This window comes from Aquila chrysaetos, chromosome 17 (assembly GCF_900496995.4).
Source record: "Aquila chrysaetos chrysaetos chromosome 17, bAquChr1.4, whole genome shotgun sequence".
In the NCBI taxonomy this organism is placed as follows: domain Eukaryota; kingdom Metazoa; phylum Chordata; class Aves; order Accipitriformes; family Accipitridae; genus Aquila; species Aquila chrysaetos.
The window spans coordinates 12,997,053-13,011,710 of record NC_044020.1 but is presented as its reverse complement, the minus strand read 5'-3'; the positions used below and the strand labels follow the sequence as shown (position 1 = coordinate 13,011,710).

Genomic DNA, 14,658 nt, shown 5'->3' with positions numbered 1-14,658 from the left:
GTGAAAAATTGGGCGCTGTTGCCTTAAAGCATTTTGCTAGTTTGTCTTCTGAAGAGACAATGCAAGCCATCAAGTTGCCACCGCTTAACAAATTGCTGCAAGTTAGCTGAGCTTTAGCAATTGGCAGTATGCATGCTCTTAGCCCAGTGCACGTCTAAGTCAAGTATGTCAGCTGAAACAGTAGCTGCCAGCTACCATTGTCCTCTCCTTCCTTGCCGACTAGTAGAAAGACCTTGCCACAGTCATATATCATCCTCAGTGGAGATTCTTGGTTTTCCATACAATCCCCTGTTGTAGGGCCTCCTCTTATGCAGACAATCAAGATAACAGCATGAATTCCCAGTTATCCTGGTTCATTTTACACCTCTGGAGCCCCGAGAGTCTGTAAAAACACAAGTATTCAGCAGTCGCGCCAGGCACAGTGAAGAGGACATCTTGGAAATAGAGCCAAGCTCTGCACAAACCCATTAATATCTTTGTTACCACTTCAGCTGCATTCTGCTAAAAATGTAAAAAAAAAAAAAAAAAGGAGAAAAGAGGATCTTCAGGACAAGCATCATTGTGCTGGATTTATGCATAAGAGATTAGTCCCCCAAATAAATTCCTCAGTAGAATCCAAATTGTACAGAAAAAGCCACTCAGTACTGCAGGTTTTTTTGCCTCTGCATCAGATCAGGTGAGAAAGCAGCAAGGAAGACACCCATGTCTGGTACTGCAGAAGGAGAACCAAGCGATCTAACTCCCAGTTTCTACTGAACAGCAGCCTTTGACAAAGCCCAGCCTGAGCTGGGTATGCTCTGTACTGCACTGGCAAAGGCAGCCACCAACTGCTCTCTTTGGCCAGAACTTTACATTGATCCCCACCCACAGTAATCTAACACAAAGCCACGTTTCCTAGGAGGAGAAATAAGGGCAGTTTTTACAGTTTCTGGTAAAAACCATGGTGTTTTCTGCTTGGGGTGAAAGTGCCTCCAAGAGGACTCAACATTTAATATCAAGCAATTGCTGATAACGCTCAGGTTGTAAGCTGCCTGGACCAGGTGAAGTGACAGTTTTATTGTACTTGCATGTTTGATCTTATCCACGGTAAGCAATGCATAAAGCACCTTCCCTACAAACAGCTGAGCTTCCTTGGCTTTGGTGGGTGCCACGGCCCTACAGAGCTCCCCAGCTGCTCGTGCTCTGGCTGCTGCTGAGCCCCAGCTCCCTCTGAAAACAACCTGACAGGTACCACTTGGATTGGGAAAACATACCTGAAGCCAAGATATGCTACTTTACAGCAATGAAGGATCTCAGCAAAAGTGGCAATAGTTCAGAATAACCTTAATAGTCACACCCTTTGCTTTCTCAAACTTTAATCACCACCACCACCAAAATACCAATAGTAACTATTAATACTAAATTAATTAATTAATAGAAGAATGGCATGAACTGCTGATTGAAGTCACATGGGGACGAAAAAATGAGATGCTGAAATCAAACTTGCCTCCTTCTGCACTTTGCACTTAGTCTTTAAATCCCAAGTGCATGTATTTCACATGTCCTCCAAGTCATTAAGTATCTGACATAGCATCTTGCAGTTCTTAGCAACTGCAGTCTACAAGCGTCTGCAAACATGTGCCCCTTCTGTGATGTCAGTCTCTCTAGCTGTCAGGTGGAGTCTCAAATATTTTAAACAGGACCTTGTGGGAGACTTGTGCTGCTGCCAGGAATGACCTGGCTGAGAAAGGCAATGCATTTTGTGGACAATAAGGAAGAATAGAGGAAGCACATCGCTATCTCCATTTTAATGTCAAACCACATCTTCCTCTCGCTCTTTGACTCCCTAACGAGCCTCAGGCAGTCTTTGCTGCGTATGGTGTCTGATCATAGTTAACGACCAGCTGTGTGTCTGAAGAAACAAGAGTCATCTTTGCTAGATGACGATTTCCACTATCAAACCCATTAGAAATAAGTGGGGGCAATTAAAGTTCAAAGATGCGTCGCACGGGGAAGTGTCGGCATGCCCAGGGAGCAACAGCACAAGCTGGTGTCAGTGTGGTGCCGGTCTGTGTTTGGTGCAGGTGTGAAGGTAGAAGCGGAGGTCTGCTCACAAGCAGTGTTGAATTGCAGGTGCTTTGCGGCCTTAAGCACCTTTGGCAGATGTTTTGTGGAGAAGGGTCAGATACCTTTGTCAAGAGACGGGGACAAGCACAGAAACAAACTGAAGGTTTGGGCAAATGCAGGTGTATGGTTAAAGGGAATTCGATTGCATTTTTACACTTGCAAAACTAAACTGAGCTGAGTACACAAATACGTGCTTGATGCACTCATCCCTGGAATAACAAGATTTTTCTTGTCGACCTAAACAAAGGAACACATGTACAGATAGAAGAGATGAACCCAAATTTAGCTCTGGATGTGGATGATGTGTATATATGCTGTGCTAGACCAAATCCCCTGCTCCGGGCACTTGTGGGCCGTGGAATTTGAGGTCTGGGTCTTCCCATATGTCAGGATTTACTTCATTTTAGAGTCATGTTAGAGCAGATATGAGCTTGTGTCTCTTGAAAAATATGGAAGGACTTTGAGGCAATTCCTTCTTTTTAGGAGCAGCCCTCTTGATGTCTAAGCGGTCACTAACGTGAGGGACAATTTACAGAATCAAAGTGACGAGAGGCTTGCAGCAGAGAACTGGTGGTCTTGGAAGAAGCATGGATGGCAGCAATGCTAGGGCTTACGCAATTACTGATTTGAAGAAATCAATTCATCCTGCACACTTAATGAAGGAAAGGTCCAGCAAAAAAATAGTTACATAAATACATCATTGAAAATTGCATCATGGACCTATTAGGCATGAAGTCATGTACATTTTCTAATTTCCAGACCTTTGGCATTGCAAGCTTAGTATTCTTGAAACACGGTTTTCAGTGTGCAGCTCTATATATTTATATATTATCACACAGATGGGCACAGACACATAGAGATATATGCACACGTGCACTTCAATACATTGGGCTGCAAGACGATATACTGTTTAAAGCTAAAAACAGTTTCTATGCGTTATATAAGAGAGTTTAAGAGTGTTCATATACATTCCAAGACTTGTGGTTCCCCAAAATGGTGCGCCCTTACAGAAAATGAAGGGTTTACTCAAGCTGAACAAAAATCCTTCTAGGAGGGGTTTTGAGCTACAGCAGCAACCATCCTTTTTCCCAATACATAAATAAACCAAATGGTTTTTAACTTGCCTTGTCACAAGGTTTGTGTCCATAGACGTTGCTGGAGCTGAATTCCTGCTGAAGTAAGTGACATCTTCACAGAAACAGGCTGCAGAACCTGGGCCTAAATATTTAACTTCTTAGTCATTCATTTAGAACAGTTTTAATGTTTGCAATTGTAACCACTGGGAAAAGCTAAGGATCACGTACTTAAAACCAGCCGATTTAAAGCCTACACGCAGAGAATTGCTTGCCATAACCCCACGGCTACACCCAAGCTGGTCCCAGCCATTCCACTTACATTTTATAATACATCATCAGTATATTCAGAAATAAAGTCTACCAAGACAAAGTGTATGGCTCTGCTTGATAAGCAAAAAAATTGTTTGCAATTAATTTTATTACATACAGCTGCAATACATTTAGTTTTCCAGGGCACATGCCCGTTCTTGAGTTTGAGTGTTTTTGAAGACGGTAAAAAAAAGAGGACTTTGGCCATTTGCCCAAGATTTCTAAACATCCTGAAGCCCAGTAAGAAGAGTGGCTACTGGATATCTCAAAGTCCCAGTCTAAAGATCACTAGTCATGTGCAGATCACTTCGTTAGCACAGGCAATTATTTTGTAATTAGCGTTTTGGGTAATATTGAGTGGTACAGCTGATGCGTCCCTACAGCACCAATCCACATAAGCAGAAGGCATCTGTGCAGCACAAGTGCAGCAGATCCTGTCAGAAATAGGAGATCCTAAATACCTTGCTCTTCCCAGTGGATCGCTGACGTGGTTTCAGCAGTTTCCCTGACTGCTGTAATTTAGAAAAGCAGGTTTTACAAAGACATCATGGCTAGAACACTGCAGAAGGCCCACGTTTAATCGGGAGCCTGGGTAACACAGGGGGTCCGCACACCCCTATGAACCTATCTTTGCAATATATGCAAAGGAAAACGTTTTAAATTTGTGTGTTTGATCCCAGGGCTGACCATTTGCCGTTTCCACTGCTGCCTTGCCTGTTCTGTGTCACAGTAGCAGCAGTCAACACGCACAATTTTATTCAGATGCCTTGTTGTGTTTTACTGCACGACGCATAAAATGTAACCTGATAATGCACAAAAGGGATCTGGCATCTTCGCTTTGTAGTGCAGTGTTATTGTTATGGGCCATCCAAAATATGAGTCAGCCTGCGGGGATACAGCGGTGCAACACACCAAGCAGGCAGAGCCGGCGTGGGCTGCGGCAGCTCGGCTGGGCTCAGCTCGGCTCTGCCTGCAGATGTGCTGCTCTCCCTGCAGATGTGCTCTCCCGCTGGCGGTGGCTGCGACTCTTGCCTTTCACTTGTCCTCCTCTTTCGAAAGGACAAGCCGTTCAGAAATGGCATTTGTACCACTTTCAGACTGACGGATACCCCGTTGTACAGTAATCGGTTAAATTTATGTGGCATGTGGTTTCATTCAGCTGATCTGGACTGCGCTGCACAAGTCAGGCACACCCTGGCCTGACGGGAATCACGAATCCCCTTCTCAGCCAAAGACGCTCAAGCGAACATAAAACAGACTGGGAACCAAAAGGCCGATGGACTCGTCCTTTCAAAGCTCACGAGACCCTTAATCCCCGCATATCCTTTTTCCACACGCTGCTTTACGTGCCTGATTGAAGCCCAAGTGATTGAAACCCAATTAGCAGAGGGAGGGGAATGTCCAGGCACTGAGATCAGGATGCCTGTTCCTGTCACACATGAAGTCACTTGTATGGAAACAGCGAGTCGGGATCTTAAGAGCCCCTTGAAATGATAAATCTACAGAAAGCAGAAGTGACAAGGCCAGCAAGAAAGCCCAGAGAAAAATCGGCTGCACAGATAAACAAAACGAGAAAGAAACAGAGAGGCTTTGAGAGAGAAATTGGTTAGGACGTGTCCTGACTTGGGGAGGTCTGCTCTGCCAGGGCTTCAGGATAGCTGCGGAGAATCTGGTGAAGTGTGTTTAACATGGGCATTGTTCTACCAGTGGGACCCCGTGTTGCAATGCTATTCTCTTTAGAACAGTTAAAAACGCCAGAAAAATGAGATTTTTGTAGTGACATTACTCAGGCAATTCCCCATGTCCTCAAAAGGCGGCTGGGGCCCGGACGCCGGGTAGCGGCCATTTCCCCCGGCGTTGCAGGGGGCCGTGGCTCGTCCTACGTCACGGAGCAGCGACTCTCCTCCGCTCCCGTGGGGACGGGACCTGTGGCTGGGTCTCACCAGGAACGCGTGCCGCAGGACGGTCTCGCCGGCCTTCGCACAGCAAGGCCTTCCAGGTGCGTTACTCTGTAAGATGTGATCCTGACAACGTTTAAGTCACATTTACTTGGAAAACAGGCACGAGAGAGGCAAAGGAAGCAGCTGACTGTAAACGCAGTTGCTATATCTCCACTTACCTGACCTGTGAGGTCCCGGGGTAACTGGGACACGCCTGTGACTGCCAGTCCCTCACCTTCACCTTGTAGGCAGCCCCACTTATGCCCATGAGCACTGCCAGGCACGTGGTGCAGCCGAGACCCCCGGTGGGGTCGTTCCAGTGGTGCGGGTGGGCAACAAACGGGACCTCAAGCCTGGTCTCCGGGAACTGCCACACAGCCGCTCGGCCCTCCTACCTGCCCTCCGATCCTGGGCACGCAGGAGAGGACACTGAGCAAGACACAGAGAAATTCACTGAAATGAAGACACGGCACAGAATTTTTAAATAATTTTATAATTTCCTGATGAACTTAGTCTGTGAATAAAAAAAGAAGAAAAAAAATGAACAAAGTGTTTATATTATCAAGGCAAAGTTGAATATAACACATTTTCTTTGCAATTTCATTATCCTGTCAGTAACATGACTCCAGCAATAAAACACATACAAGTTGAAGGCAGCGTGCGCACTTGCATCACAGACATCAATGTCTCCCGCTGCTGTTATTTCAAAAAAGGAATTCAAGTACACTAGATCCCATCCCCAAAGCCTGTCTCTGCCTCTGCTAAAGTGCAACACGTCTCTTCCAAAGCAAATGAGGGATCCGTGTCTGTGGAGTGGATGGAGCTTCCCACAGATTTTTTTTTTTAACCCCACAAACGATTTGTGAAGCTGGTGTGCGGCTCTCCTCATTTACTGTCTTGGAGGGAAACGGCAATATACTGTTTTAGTGGGCTTGGAGCAGCATGTTGGGCTAGCACAGAAATTATTCCCCTGCTCATGGTCCCGTTTGAGTCATCATCCTTCAGCATCTTAACATTTGCCACTAAAGCCTCCCCAGATATACTGTAATGAGCTTGTCAGTAAGGGCCAAACGTAGCCGTCCCTGGGCGGGCAGGGAGGACAGAGACTCGGCCATGTCCACAGAGAGCTGGGAAGATGGGGTAGATTAAAGGAACAATGTCTACTCATAAAATTTGGCTTCAAATTTGGCTTTTAGATAGCCACATTTTATAACAAATAAAGAGTACACGTGTTAGATCCATTTTTTTGCCAGTTTCCAAATAGAAAAACAATGTTTTGAACAAAAAACGCCACCAAAGCACTGAGAACCTAAAGTGGAAATATCTACTTAAAAGCAAAACTGATTGACTTGGATTTTCAAAATCCAAACTAGAAGTGCAAAACGGGGACAAACAGCATACAGTAAGTTTGATACAAAAAATATACTCATTTAATGAAATTCTTTACCTAGTCTCATAGGTAAAGCAGTTTGGGTTTTTTTGTTTACGTTACATGCCAGTTTAGCCTCACATTGTTCCTTTTAAGCAGTGCAAGTCTTTGATGCAACCGCAGCAGAAGGCGGCTACTAGTCCTTTGCTGTACCATAGCCCGCTGCGGCTATGTGACCAATACCAGCTGCAAAGAAATCCAACTTTGATAATGGACCTACACACGACTACCTGCACCAGCCGATCTGCGCTTGCACGTGTCCCTGGTATTGACAGGTGCAATTGAGAAGACAGGGAAAATTTGGCCAAAGCATTTGGCCCATTTACACCAGTGGTTCCTATCTTAAGGGACACATGGTGTTGATAACCATTACCGGAAAAGATTGATTTCCAAAATACTGTTTCATTCTGCCCATTTCTGTATTACACGTGTACAGTATAAACCTGGGAAAGCAGGAATTTATACAGGGTTTGTAACATTTCCTAAGAGGCCAAGCTGCCTTGGACCTCAAAAGCCTGTGAAAGGCAACTGGTTATAATTATAAGCCCACAAATCCTTTTCCGTACAATCCCGAGAGGAGGAGTCATGGCTTTGTTGCTTCTTTACTTGAATTCCTTTTGATGAAATTTATTTTTATATATTTTTTAAAACACATCTTTTTCAGTTCTACTACTATCTTTTTTTAATCCGACAACAGACACACATTGTTGGTAACTGCCCCAGCCTTAGGACCACACAGACAATATCGACAAGCAGAAAACAAAACAGGAAAGAACACCCCTGAAAAAGTCAGGAGAGATACTGATGACAGGGTTACAGCACTCACCACACACACTGGAAAAAGTCAGGATTTCTGTGTTTATGCTTTTGACACTAAAAAGTTTTGAAACAGTTTTTCTTTTTTTTTTTAAAAATAGTCAGCGGACACAGCCATTTTGTTCAGAAGGATTTGCTGTTGCGTAAGGTTCCTTCCATTTATGTGGAAAAAACAATTAAAAACGTTATTTTGTTTAACCCCTGCCCCCCTGACACTCCTTTTCCTCGCCACGCTGACAAGAGGGGTTAGCAGAGTTGGCCTTGCCAGGCGCGATGCCCCACGATGCCCCGTGCCCAACCCTCCCACCCCGCCGACTTCGCTGGGGCAGTGTTAGTTATCCACAGCCTTCTGCATCCTCTCCGGTTCCCTCTTTCAGTGTGAGTGTTGAGCCGAGTAGAGGCTTCCTTTAAGTATCAGATGCCTTGATTGTACTATTTCTCTTTTGCATTTCATCAGAGTAATTTGAGGAATATATGCATTACTTATGTAGTGAAATTTTTGCTTTAAAATGGTATCAGTGTGTGACTCTCTACATCCTCTGTAAAGACCCCTTCAGTGACAACGATCGGCAATTGGTACAGGAGTGGGGACTCAACCCTGTCAACCTTTATCAGATGTAGAAATTTCCCAACAAATTGAGTGCCAGCAGCAGAATGGGTGGGAATTACAGGGCAAATGAAAAGAGGTGCCCTTTTGTTCAAAAAACAGGGTTATGTCTACAAGATTTATGACATTAATGCTCCCTTGTGCAAAATACTGAGAGCCCCAAAGTACCAGAAAATTTGCTAGAGAAGGGATATTCCAGCCGTGCAACCAGAAACGGCACACAGTTTTGTGCATCACATCAGACCTTCACCTTCTCTCCCTCAGGCTTGGCAAAAATCGGATACTCCAAAAGGGCATTTTCTAGAGGGAAAACTGGTTAAAGGCAGTCAAAACGAGAGAGAGAACGCTAGAAGCTTAGAGCTTCGTTTGGGAGCACACCAGGCAATTCTTCTTCCAATTGCAAACAGTGCTCACGTCCTCACTCTTCAATTCTAGTGTTGCAATGTCCTTTTAGTGTTTTACATGAGGCTGGATTCAGAGGAAAATACGTACTTGGACTCGTGGATACCATGAACAAGCATGGTCGGGGTGTCAGCTTTTACACTGTACTTGGGCTTCAGGCTTGAATTATTTTTTAGCCCAAACCCAAGTAAAACGACCTATTTAATTTTCTACAGACAGCTCCTTAAGTCCTTACATCTCTTAGTTTCTCTACAAATGACAGCTTGCAAGAAAAAAAAGTAATATTAAAGCAATTAAAACTTTCACAGCTCCCGTAGCAAACGGAACTTTGTTCAACAGGAGAAGAAAAAGCAAGTTTCCCCAGGCTCCCTGGGAAGGGCCCCTGATTTCCTAGAGCTGCTGTGTTGCAGGACCGCTGTGCTAGGAAACTGTCTACATCTGCCTGGCTGCTGCCACTTGGGTATAAGATTTTAAAAGAGCAGTGGTGGGTTAGGCAACTGGATGAGCACTGCAGTATGTGCACACACGGCCCTTCTGCCATGTGCCCGATACGCAATTTCATGATGGATTACAGTAACAAAATCCCTTCGTTGCCCTAAGGCCAAATGGTGTGGCACTCCATACAAGCAAAAAGAAAAAGCTTTCACTGGTCACATTCAGCATTAAATCGTGGGCGGCAGTACCTCCCAAATCACATAGTTCTTCAAGCTATTCACCATGACAAGATCTCTGTCAACACAGGATCAGAGAGATTACCTGAAATAGTTCAATGGAGATCAAGTCGGATCAAGTCTGTTCCTAAATGAGATCTGCTCTCTCCCTGAAAGCAGTTTACTGAGGTCTAAGATCAATGTTTAAGATGGGAAGCCTAGAAGACCTAGAAGATAACAGCGGTTAACGAGAAAAATTGCAAAGGCCCAACAATCCAGACGGGAGGAACAGCAGGTGTGTGGCTGGGAGATAAAAGACCAAATGGCCAGCGTGAAAACTAGCCAGGCTTGACAAATCCTCCCAGGGAAGAGGCAGGGAGATGTGTAAACAGTGAGATTCACCTGGCTGCCAACGCATGGATCCTGCAGATGCTGTCAGGACAGCACCATGCCTTTGGCTTGGGCACTTTCAATGCTAGAAATGCAGCCACAGGCTGAGTTAAAGATGCAGAAGAACTAGCACTGTCCTGTGATGTGTGGGCAACGCAGGAAACCAAGGGAATTGAAATGACAGCCCGAAGTGACCACCCCTCATTCCCATCCCCTCCCCCTGTCCCTGCCTGCAGCAGAAACGCTATCAAGGAACATCTCAGTAAGAGGTTTACAAGCAGGAGTCATTTGAACCATCGATAAGGGAAATTCCACAGCTTCTCACAGAGGAGGGATTGTTTTACAGCAGGGAACCAGGGCAGCTGGAGATTTGACCATATAAGTTAATGAGATAGTCAAGAGTGGTGGCGGTGGCACGATGATGTTGGGCTGATGGCTCTGATGCTTTTACAGGCGGCATTAAATTCCTTGAGTGAGTAATTAGGGGTGACGAAGAAAAAGCAAGAGGAAAGATTTCAAAACAACAGCTCCTATCGAAACATGCTGACTCAAATAATGGGACCAAAGGGGTGGTTCTGGGATGAGGCACGGCTCAGTGGTATGTACAGTCACTGTCTACATGCCTTCCGGTGTTCCCCCATTGCACGCATTCAGGTTCCCATTACACTCCTCATCCATGACAAAAAAAGCTTCAGACACAGTTTTGATTTGCAAAGCACTGGCAGTTCAAAACATGGAAAAGGTGTGAATCACCTCTTCTTTGGAGACTTACATATTTCTTCCTAGTGGACACCATGGTTATGGATCCAGTTCCTTCTGCTGAATCATTACAACAGAATGAATTGGGATGTGATTTATTTTAAATCAGTTAGTTTTCAATAGAGTCTACATGTATATAAGGTTTCAGTTTTGCCCAATTTTCTGTTTCTCCTCTGCTCTCTGGTGCATGGCCTTCTGTGAGAAGCATGTTTGTTCTCCAGGAGGTTTTAGCTAAATCAAGAAAATTTAGCTAAATTTTCTTGTTTGAAAAAAAGACAGGATACATCTTCTCTTACTCAAACTTTTGCTGATCTCCTTTCTATTGGAAGCAATCGGTCTTTATTGTAAAGATAAAAATAAGGTGTGAAAGACCTACAGGGGAGCTGTGCTGTGGATTTGAAAGGCCTAAGAAATGAAGTTTTCCTGAAAGGGCTTGGAACATTTTCCTTAGCATAACAGTTTAGTGATTAAGCTCAAAATGTAGTCAGTCATATGGAATTAAACTGCAGGCTCTGAATGGGAGGTTTACTGAGAGGATTCATAATTAGCTAGTGACTAGAAAACCAAAATTTCTTCCACTGCTGTGTTGATATTTGGTCTCCTTTCATCCTCCCCTCATTCTCTGAAGTAATATGAGAAAGCTAAAGGGGAACAACTCCTTTAAGGAGCACATGGGGACGTGTTAAAGGGTTCTGTCCTGCAGATGCCCCCAGACACACATAACCACTGGTAGCCAGGAAAAAACGTGTCTCCCCATTAATGCATAGTCCAAGAAAGAACACCCAAGTCCTACTCATAAAATAGGATTCTGACTTGCTACCACAACGACAAACTGACCTGCTGTTTCAGGTCGTATTACCTATCAGCAGGGGCTTTAACAAGTGTCAAAGATGGATGGGAACAAGACTAAGGCCTCTCATATACATATAAGAATTGCACTGGTTTAACTAAAGCTGTGATTTTATACCTATCTACTCAGCTGGGTGCCAACTCCAGCAGAGATGCTCCTCTTTATAAGAATGGGTTATTGCTCTGAACTCAAACTCATTCCTCGTCAACCTAAGCTAAACCAAAATAAATTAAATTATAATTATAGTAAGAACTATGTTACCGATTTACCTAACTTAGCTTTAAAATTATACTTTCAAGCTAAATGACACAATTTTCTCATTTACAAAACACCTAAGACTATTCTGATGGCAGCTAGTGTTCGCAAAGCTATGGCCTGAAAAATTGGCAATGGACAAACAATACAAGTTAAAATTGGGAGCTGACCTGTTGACCACACCTGCTCGAAGGGAGAGAGCTCTCTATAAAATAAGGACTTAGAACAGACCTATGATGAGAAACCTCAGCTAAAAAACCCAAGAAATCAACAGATGAAAACAGTTACCCGAAAAAATGCCCCACTCAGCACTTCAGAGTCAGATCAGTGAACAACAAAAATCAAAGTTAAGTAAACAGAAAGTACCAGTATGCCTACCTTGTTTCCCAGCTGCTAGATGAAGTGACTAACAGGAACAAATAGGGAAACTTTCCTTTCCTCTCTCTGTTATTTAAGAACGTAAGAAACATTGAAGACAGGCAGCAAGACCTGAGCTAGCTAGCTGATGCTGGCCAGTCACGAGCCATAATCAGAGCACACTCAGGTTTGGTTTTAGCACTGTAAAATTCAGGCTTTCAGCTTTTATGAAAAAAAAAAAAAAAAGAAAGAGAAAGAAAGAAAAAAGAAAGAAGCAATAAATGAATGAAAGGCAAGGCAAGGGCTATCCTTCTGCAACCTCATGGAGAACTAGAGCTGCTTGTATTCAGTGGATCCCCTCTTCTTTGCTCAGTAGACTTGGAAGAGCTCTGCTTAGCTGTATCCAAAAGTCACCATCAACAAAGTCAATGGGGAATCGAATTCTAAAGTAGAAAGGCAGTGGGAAGATGAATGCAAACATGACTGATTAATCATAGACTGGAAGAACCTAGAGAGCATGTAGAGCACGTAGTTTTTAGAGGTTTTTTTTTTCTTTTGTTTTCTTTGTAAAAGGTGCACCAGAAGTTTCTATTCCATTTTCTGTCTTTCACATTCCTCTCCATTCTCATGGCTCCTTGGACTGACTGGGCTTTGCCACTGGTGTGCTGCTCCAGTGGGGCTAGTGGCTGAGGTCATGACGACTCCTCAAGTGCATTGACGACTTGCTCCAGGATGTCAGGGCAGTGATCCGCTATCTGCTGTAAGATGGCATTGGCAAACTCCTGCAGCTCTGCGCTTTCCTTCTCGCCCTTTTCTAACTCGTCATGAAGCTGCAAGAAACACACAGAGGCATGGTTATTCTCTGCTATTAAACGTGTTCGCTGTATAACAACACCTGCCCAGCAGGCTCAGCTCTAAGCTAAACCAACACTTTTAGAAAGGGAGCTAGCAGAGGTGTAACATGCTGGGCACTTCCAGGATCAGCATCTTCCCTTGGTGACTCCCTCACTAAAAACTGGATGCTCTCCCTGCTCTTCATTTCACTTTTTCATTCTACAAGACCAGGCTTATACCCTTCCCAGTTAAGGCCATGTCCACATGGGAAAACTAACTGGCTTAACTACTCCTCAATAAATTGTTCTATGATAAATATCAGAAAAACTTCTGCTGTAGAATGTTTTTCTGAAAGCAGCTGTATTCCAGAAGCAATACAGCATTTTGCTAGCATATTTTTTTAAATAGTTTGACTTTTATTCATGAACAACAGGATGTTTCATAGGTCATTACTTCAGAATTTTTCCTATATGAAAACAATAGGAATGTTACATAATTATACATAATACACTCAGAGCTAACCAGAATTCTAATTTTTCTGTGAAATTAACAATTTTCAGAGATTGTGTTTCCTAACTCTGTCATAAGATGACTATACGCAATTGTGGTGGAACATAAATGATTTTTGTTTACTAACTGCATTTCCTGTTGGATCATTCACTGTTCAGATTACTATAATCAGCTCAGAATGGGATATGGAACTTCAAAACTTTATCTCATTTACTCTGTCTACAGTCTATAAACCGTTTTTCCAACAAGCAGTGTTAAAAACCACACCACCCAATATATTGGAGTATACGCAAACATAGTTTTCAGCTCCGAACCTAATGCCATTGCCAGAATTAGGGGCCCACAGAGTCTTAATGAAGAGCAGGAAACATCTGCCTTCAGTAACCTGTTTTATCTGCCCAGCAATTGATAAAGCCCATGCTAGCCTGCGAACTGTGCAGAATCCCAAGTAAGGCTGTAATTTGTGCAAGCATTTTAGGGATTACTGTACTCACAGTGGTCTAAGGATCTAACAGGACAAGGAGAAGCAGTGTCTCTTACTAGACTGGATGATACAGATAGACTGGATAAGCTTTCAAGCAGATAGCTCTTTCATATAGTATACATCCAAAAAACTCTTCTGTTTTTTCTGTGCCATGATTTTCTTCTAATGAAGTATATCCTCTATGAATATGACAAGCATATTTGTAGGAGGTACATACACTTAGATGGATTCTGAAGTTTATTGCAAACTTCTGCATCCAAAGTTCTTTGTCATTTTGAGCAGCTGTAACAACTAGATTATCTATATTTGAACCTTCTTTTACATTTGTTTTTTTTTCTAATATTATGTGTCAGTCCTGTAATATTTCTTACTCCTAAGTGATTAATATTTTAATTGGAACTCTACTGTGTTAATACATGACATGGAAAGAGTGGCAAATTGGCATTTTTCATCCCTGAAGGGATAGCTGGTCATCAGTATATACGTTTCTTGATCTATATTTTGTACTTCTGTAACACTGCTCGTTGTACGTTTTTAAAAAAAGAGAACTATCAGGCAGCAGGATAACAGGGATCATTTTACCACTGTAAGAGCACAATGCAGTGGGAAAGGTTATATTTCTACAATTAAAATTCTAATCAGATACAACAGTACGTCTCTGTTTAGTGACGGTATCAAGCAAAGCACAGGAGATTGTTACTGCAAGAAATACTGCATAAAAACAAACAGCCTAAGAATGACTATAGAGTAAATATAAATGCTTTTTAAGGAAGTTACAGTATAGACTTCTATAGACAAAAGTGAGAAAGGAAATTAAAAGGGTAAGCCTGCTACACTATTCCCTTTACTAGGCAGGGTAGCATATAGTAAATTATTTGGGCTTT

General features: G+C 43.2%; 1 protein-coding gene across 12 annotated transcripts in view; it reads right to left on the bottom strand.

Moving 5' to 3' along the window:
- Window positions 1–10,657: 10,657 nt before the first annotated feature.
- The window catches only part of ERC1 (ELKS/RAB6-interacting/CAST family member 1), a 301,837-nt gene continuing 297,836 nt past the window's right edge, over window positions 10,658–14,658 (bottom strand). For all 12 annotated transcript variants that reach the window (XM_030040612.2, XM_041129573.1, XM_030040624.2 and 9 more), the window contains one exon: window positions 10,658–12,776. In XM_030040612.2, the coding sequence (XP_029896472.1) occupies window positions 12,639–12,776 (138 nt within the window). In that variant the 3' untranslated portion in view covers window positions 10,658–12,638. The remainder of the gene's footprint in view (window positions 12,777–14,658) is intronic.